This window comes from Hyposmocoma kahamanoa, unplaced genomic scaffold (assembly GCF_003589595.1).
Source record: "Hyposmocoma kahamanoa isolate Upper Pololo Valley unplaced genomic scaffold, ASM358959v1 63, whole genome shotgun sequence".
Classification (NCBI taxonomy): Eukaryota; Metazoa; Arthropoda; class Insecta; order Lepidoptera; family Cosmopterigidae; genus Hyposmocoma; species Hyposmocoma kahamanoa.
The window spans coordinates 2,342,527-2,350,752 of NW_020653851.1; the positions used below are offsets into that span (position 1 = coordinate 2,342,527).

General features: G+C 37.4%; 1 protein-coding gene across 1 annotated transcript in view; it reads left to right on the forward strand.

Moving 5' to 3' along the window:
* The window catches only part of LOC113230114, a 43,285-nt gene extending 35,512 nt beyond the window's left edge, over window positions 1-7,773 (forward strand). The window contains exons 2-3 of the mRNA XM_026463879.1: window positions 4,804-5,516; window positions 6,802-7,773. Coding sequence (XP_026319664.1) covers window positions 4,804-5,516; window positions 6,802-6,912 — 824 coding nt within the window. The 3' untranslated portion in view covers window positions 6,913-7,773. The remainder of the gene's footprint in view (window positions 1-4,803; window positions 5,517-6,801) is intronic.
* Window positions 7,774-8,226: the final 453 nt, after the last annotated feature.

Sequence of the window (8,226 nt, forward strand, 5' to 3'; positions counted from 1 at the left end):
CAAATAGAGAAACAACACGATAATCCATTTTTGATGTCCCAAAGTTTCATACAGCAGCCGTAAAATAAATCTTGTTATTGCCGTTTTATACCCGCAGTGGCTTTATAAGAAAAAATTTCACGGAAAATTTGATACCTTCGTGAAAGACGTGAGATCGTTATTATTCTTTCTAATTACAATATACTTAACTGCCTCTGTGGCTGAACGGTTACCATGATTGTCTGCCACGCAGAGGCCCCGGGTTCGATTCCTGGGATGCGAGAAATATTTGTCTGATCTACATTTAGTTCTCCCGTGAGTAATTTGTGGTTGTCCATATGTGTGTCCATGGCACCCGCGACACAGGGATTCCCTAGTGCGGGGCTATTTTGAGTGTGTGCGTTATTTAATGTTCTTCCAAAGATTACTTCTCCTGCTATGTTATGGTATTGTGGTCTAGTGTTAGAGAAACCCAGAAGGCTCGGCTGTAACAAATAATAAAATGATATAAAATAAGTACAGTTATTATAATAATCAGACTGTATAATAACAACGCACACATTCGTAGCCCCGCACTGGGGAAATCCTGAGTCGCGGTTGCCATGGACACACACATAGACAACTATAAATTATGTGGCTCTAGTGAAAAAGGGTACAAGTCAAAAAAGTCAACTTTACAAGAAAACACGAAAGACACTTAACGCTTAGTACCATATTAAGCTTTAACTGTTTCTCGAGTCTCTTTGTAAAGTTTGGGTTTTTTTAACTTGTACCCCTTGTCACTAGAGCCACAGAATTATACCCAAACTCATAAGAGAAATAAATGTAGGCCATACTAATATTTATCCCGGCCCGGGAATCGAACTCGGAACCTCTGCATGGCAGACCAGCATGATAACCGTTTGGCCACTGAGGCAGTTAAATATTACAAAACACCCCCTATAAAACTAAATAACACAATCCTCACCCCAAATGGGCATATACAACTAGATAATTTGAATAGACGTGAAGTTTTACTATAAGAAAATGAAGGTTATTTGTGATTTATGGGCACGTTTTCTTGTTTCAAGAATTTTAATGGAAATGACGACGTATAAAACAAACTTAAGAATGGGTAAGGAAAAGGAATTCGAGAACGATTTAAAATTTTAAAAACAAATGGCGAGGAACCAGAAAATATGATGATAAGTTGGGATGATGATGAAGGAGATCAGCATCGTCCTGTGACTCCACTAAGTTGGAGGAAATTACCAAATCACAACAAATAAATATGACAAATGATTCCCTATGTATGCACTAAGAGATGATATTAAAACCCATTTGTCATTGCTTATTAGATACCCTTGGCTGTCCAAACCACAGGAAAATATAAAAACTTGATGGTATTATTATTCTCACCAGTCATTGGCATCTATGTCAAGGCAGCGCATTAGTGTATTCCAGCGAATCAGTGACATGAAATACACATCAATGAAAAGCACACAACGCCAGGACAACTTACAAATTGTGCGATTTTCAATGGTTGATTAAGTTATTACCTCGTACCTTTGTTAGCGGTTGAATTGTCAGGGTAGGGGCTTTACCTACCGGGCATTGAAAGACTAATGTGCGTGTATCGATGTATTGCAAATGTTGTGACCGGCGGTGATGTAAACGATGAAATTCATTTTATAGAGAACTAGCTGATGCCGGGCCGTCAGGGCGCGTGTATACGCTAAGAAATTCGACGTACCTGCTACAGAAAACATGAAAATGCTCTTGTACACGACAAGAACTTTGTTGGATCTAGCCACGAAAACATGTCGTGTCTTTTGCGACGAGAAAATAATGAGTATGTACACGAATACGAATGCTTTCGGACAGACGTGTGTAGGATAAAATGTGTCAGTTCATTACGAGTCTTCCAGATAGCTGTCGTTTGACTACCGACCCACGGAAGAAATATGTTCTTTTATGTGTTAGCTACTAAGCAACACCCGCCTACGCGCATAAACGTTCGTTTTCTAACAATGCACCTCCGCCCCTTACAATAGCGGCAGAGCGCGTCGTGGCGGAAGTAGACAAGATCTTTTTCTTGTCCGCCGCCGAGGCAGTGTACACAGTTCGTGTGTAGAAACGACTAGGGATGAAACGATACAAGTAAATACAAGTATTTACTCGATACATTCCTTCCGATAGCAAATACTTTAAGTTTCAATACTTTAAAATCAAGTATTAAGTAAGTATCGGTCAAATGTGCTCGTATCGAATGATCGTATCGGTATGCCAATGTCACGTCACGATTTCATTTTAATACATTGATGGATAGATAATATGTTCATAACCATCCATGCTGATTTTTTTTTATGTTAAAATTTTTGAACGCATCCTTCGCGTTAAAGATTGATAGTGGAACTCCTGAGAGATGCATTAAAAAAAATATTCTTGACGTTAACACGTGCTGGAATTCACTATACTATCATGGTTGATAGATTTCTAGATATGTCAAAAATTGCTTCGCAACGTTTACTCGATTCTACAAATAGTCCTGAATTGATAACTGGACAGGAAATTGAAAATTGAAACAGGTAGTCCTATTGTTACAACCGTTCGAATTTGTTACAAGAGAATCTTCAGGTCAGACTTACGTTACCTTATCCAAAATCAAACCCATGATTAATTGTCTCGCATCGCAGCTAACGAAATTTTCATCTTCAATAAAATGTGTCACTCAGTTGCAAACAAAACTACTGGCTGAATGTAAAAAAAAGATTTGGTCTCATTGAATTTAACACACTCACGGCGTTGGGAACAATTGACGCACATTTCAAAACCTCCATTTCCAAGATGCAAATCGATGTGGGGAGGCGCTACAAAAATTAAAAAACATTATTAAGGAAGATATCACAATGTCAACCAGTGGATCTGAAGAAGAAATCTCCAACGAAGATTTCGATTTTTGGTCACATCACAAACAACTTGCAGTTGGCCAAAAGAATCGTCTAACAGGCAAACATTTAGAAAAACTAATATTTTTGAGAAGCACTTCAAAAACGGACTTTTTTCATAGAATTCTTTTCAAGGCATATTTTCGTATCAAAAAAGAATATCAATTCTTCTTACTGTTTTTGTTTATTATATTCTAAATTTTACAAAAACCATCAATAAAAGTATCGATACTTTTCAATCGATACCGAGTAAGTATCGATACTTTACGACCGATACAGTATCGAGTAAAAGTATCGATACTTCAGTGGTATCGTTTCATCCCTATAAACGACACGAATTCTCGCATAGAGCCGGAGACTTTTCTTAGCGTGGACACGCGCCCTCGTCGTGCCATGTCGTTTCCACCATGCGCCGGCCGGGCTGATATTGTTTCCCAAACTATTTTTTTTTATCCAAATACTTCGGATTAGTCAGTTTACATGCGCACATATCTAATAATTTTTCGTCGTTTATTTTGCGTTTGCGCTGTCCACTACAGTCCAAAGTTGACTACCTTCCAGGTGCCCGGCGAATGCATTCATGTTACGATGTGCCGGTTTGGACCCGGGAAAAAATACTCGACGCCGTGTCCCGACCGCCCTGTCTCGGCCGTGACACGGACTATAGTAATAATAATAATAATAATAATAATTCATTTATTTGTGAAAACACTCGGCACGGTGTAACTTGAACCTCATACAAAAGTACCGTGTTACGGCCGGCGCACGACAGAAGCACGGCCAGGCCCCGGCACGGTTTAACATGAAACAGCCTTTATTCGATCTCGACATGTAATTTGACACTTTTATCTTTTCACTATTACACCACACTTTGGTAATAACATTTATTTATCAATCTTTCCAAGATTTATTACGCAAGCCCTCCGTCCAGAAGAGGAAAGTTGTAAACCCAATTGTGATGAGAAAAGTTGGAAGCCATAAACACTTAGTAAATTCGTATAGCGAGAAAATTGCGTCTGTTTTTATTTATAATCCTTCGCCGTTGGGTGTGTAAATTATTTACATTTCATTAATGTTAATGCTATCATTTCATCCCAGCATAGTACTGTACATTGTTAGAAATAACAATGTCGTCATTCAAGCATAATATACATACGAGAAGATGCTTAAAATTTATCTCTTTTTGACTGCTTTCAATTAAAAAGTTAATTGCACTCTACATTCTCGGCGAGACATCTCGGTCTGGGGTCTCGCCGAGACAGGACGAGACCGAGAGTGGCTCTCCACATTCTCGCCCGCACAGTTGTTATTCGGTAGTCATACAAGATGGATGCGTTAGAAACGTCTGTTGCTGCAGCATTATGTGCTATAGCATATTACAATTTTTTGTTAATTCGAGAAAAAAACTTATTTAGAGACATTGGAATAGACGCAGATGGTACTTTATTTCTATCTTTATAGTCACGATGTTTAGGATCCCATATAATAGGATAACACTGGTATGTTTCCATAAGTACATAGAGATCTATGTACTACCCCCCGATAAGCGGTTTTTTTAATATCTTATTTAGTTTCAGTTTTATTGTTAAACAAAATCAGCGTAATTGACATTTAGCCAACATCTCGAAAGTTACCAAAATGCAAATGCGTTAGTTATTTGCAGTTATCGTTTGTTCTCAATACCAGCGTAATAGAACATTTTTAAATTGAAATATCAAACCCGTACTGACATTGTCTTTTAAATTAATTTCACCGTATATTTTTTACAGGCTACAATCAACAAATCTTTATTCAATTCGTGTTGTTTAAAAACTGTAAAGTTACAGTCGTGTTCCGTCCTATCTTTTACAAGTATCTTGGTCCTAGATACTCATTTGTTTTTCTCTTCCTATTCCAGCAAGCGGTGGCCAGACTGCAGCTGTACCTCAACCCCAATCAGAAGAGCTTCAATACATCACGACCGACTTAGGAGAGAAACATTCAGAGAGGCAAAGTAGGGCGATGTACTTCCCCAAGCCAGCCTCAACTAGTGCCAGGCCTCCGCCACTTAACGTCACCGAAGAAAATTTTCTAGAGGTCATCTCAAAGAACGATTCAGTCGCAGAAGCTGTCCTTAACGCAACACAATGGACAGCAGTTGAAACCACAGATATGAACTTAACCAAAATTTATCAAGAACCACCAAAAATCAATAATGTTACAAACATAAACACAACCGAAGCCGTAACGACTGTTAACCCAACAGAAACGTTAAATACAACAAAGAAAAGAAACTTGACGAGGCCAGATTTTGTCAAAGACGACTCGAGTATAGAAAGTGCTTTGGAAAGCAGAATAGTTACTGACAAGCCTCTTTCTCTGGAGACGACATATCTACAGACGAGGATACCTCCAAATATAGAGTTGTATAGACGAGTTGAGAGTTCCGAAGGCGGTATGGACACGGGAGCTATTGCTGGGATATCGTTCGCTGCTTTGGTGTTGGCGGCATTGGCTGGAAGCACGGCCTTTGTGTTGTACAGGAGGAGGTACCTGAATAAGCCTCAAACGTTGAATGACAAGTGCTCGAATCCAGATTCCAGTGGATATCTTGACGATAGCACAATCAGGGTAGGTATCTTATTTGAATCCTTTTTTATTTTTTACATTTATTTTCTGCACCATCTAATTCATACTGTTTGATCATAAAGTTTGCAATAGATACACACCACGTAGACCACAAACACTGGTTTTGCAGCTTATCAAACACTGGTTTAACTGCCTTCATGGCCGAATGGTTACCATGCCGGACTGCCACGTAGAGGTCCCAGGTTCGATTCCCGAGCCGGGAGAAATGTTTGTATGGCCTACATTTATTTCTCTCGTGAGTTTGAGTGTAATTTGTGGTTGTCTATGTGTGTGTCCATGGCACCCGCGACACAGGGTTTCCCTAGTGCGGGGCTATGTTGAGTGTGTGCGAGTGTGTGCGTTATTTATTATTGGAATGTAGATCAGATAGATGATAAACGGCATAATATTTATCCAAAAGCGATGGTTGCAGCACTCGTAAATAATACAATGCGGCATCAGCTCCCCGGAGAGCCGTTCGTATTTGATCTAGCTTATTCTATCCGATATAGTTTTCAAAGATGTCTTTCGAGAAGTTTAACATTTCACAGTATCGGACTGATGTCGGCCAAAGAACGGGAGTAAACCCACAGAATTTCGAACCTGCTAACTCGACCTGTAGCTCAGATGGCAGTGATAACGCTACGGTTCAATGTGGTCGCTGGTTGAAATCCTGTCGGGTCGAAGAAATTTTTCTTTGTGTTGAATCTTTGTAGTAATAATTATAACTATTAGTACCTTCTGTCGAAAGTAGCTAGTCATTTCTGATTCACCGGTAATTAAGTAGGTATAAGTTTCGACACTTTAAGCGGATACTATTGTGCTGAATTTTGATGTTTTTGACATTCTGCCTGTTCATAAATTTCAATTTCAAAACAATAATCATTCGGGGCATATGATGATGATGAATATAATATAATATCAGATTACTATGATCCGTATTCTTAAATTATAAAATTATTTAATTACTTTAAAATTAGTCACTTTAGAATTCAAAATAAAAATAAAATTATCATCGAAAAACTAAAAGTTAAAATCCAAACGAAAATTAAAACCAAAATCACAAAATTAAAATCTAAAAATTACAATAAGTTACCAAATTCATCCTTTTCCTATATGCGTACCACAGCAACGGAATTCACTCTGGGGCATTTCCCAAAACGCTCAAACCAGAACCAATTTAGAAAAGTTCATTTTATTATTGGGTCCTACCACACAGACTACGACACAGAGGTCGTCAACGTGTTTTGCCAACAGATGCTTAAATAATTCGTTTTACCATTTCCAGGATAATTCAGAGGAGATGTACAGCCTGGACAACGATTCGTTCCTAAACTCCCTGGAAGCTATGACCATTCAGAACTACTGGACCGACACCGTCAAACACACCAAGCTATGAACATTCGTGAACACTATATAAACTTTGGTATATCCTGGACTTAGTAATTGTGATTTCGTGAATCATTATAGTGTAGTTAAAAGTATCAAATATGTAATCTAAGTACAGATTATATTGAACGAAAAGAGATTTCTAGTAGTTGTTATTGTAAAACAAATTAGATTACTTAACCTTTTGGTCACTTTTGTGTGGAGGCTTTTGAATAACTTTGCATACTTATACCCGTTGCATTAAACACTATTAGTAAAATGATCTCTCAAGTTTTGCTTTCATGATGTCATAAGATTATAATTAAGTTTAAAACCGGTTCAGAAACTACATGTCAGTACTTACTAATAATTTATTCTTATTCTAAAATGGTTAATTCCAAAGAACTGCGGGCCCCTAGTTACTTGTAAAAAACCTTCTGCTACTTCTCTATGGTACAACTTCGATAGAAGGCAAAAGTTTTCAGCAATATGTAATTACCTTTATGAGGCTTATTAATATGGCAAATAGTACGTACAGTCAAGAGCACATTAAACTTGACACTTTGAACTTTGGACCGCTCTTACCGAAAGCGGCATGGACTTGAATTTATATCTTAAGTGTCAAGCTTAACGTACTCTTGACCCTGTACATTGTTGTCTGAATCTAAAATCAACAGCCTATTTACCTATCCCGGACAAAACAATCTGACATTGTCTTTTCGTGATTCAAGTAAATTTATTCCACCTGTCATAATATTTAACATCTATGCTCAGAAATAAAAAAACGTTTATTTTATGGGTTTTAAAATTAAACACAGTCAAGAACACATCAAGCTCAAGCTTGACTTTGAAATTCAACTCTATGCCGTTTATAATTACAACGATCCAAAGTCCAAAGTGTCAAGCATGATTTTCCCTTGACTGTACCTTTCAAAGGCAGTTTCAAAAACTGTATGACTTTTCTGCTTTCGGCCTGACCTAGGTGTAAACAATGTGAAGATTTAACGTTACTTAATCTAGGACTAAAGTGTAATTGGAAATGATAATTATTTTAAAACCATCGATGTGAATTTAACTAACGATTAATTTATGATAATTGTGTTAATGTTATATCCTTGTATATAGAAGTTAATGTTGTGATAATACCGACGTTACGTTGTCTTTTTTTTTTATACACTCGTGTGTTTCTTTACTAGTTGCATTATTTTAGACTATTACTGTTTTCAAGAATAATCATTTTAGATTACATAATTAATTTTTAACTGTATTACGAACTGTATCGTGACGTAATATAAGAATTTTTTCAAAGTTCATTCTCGTTCAAAGAAGGGGATTTTTTCCAGCT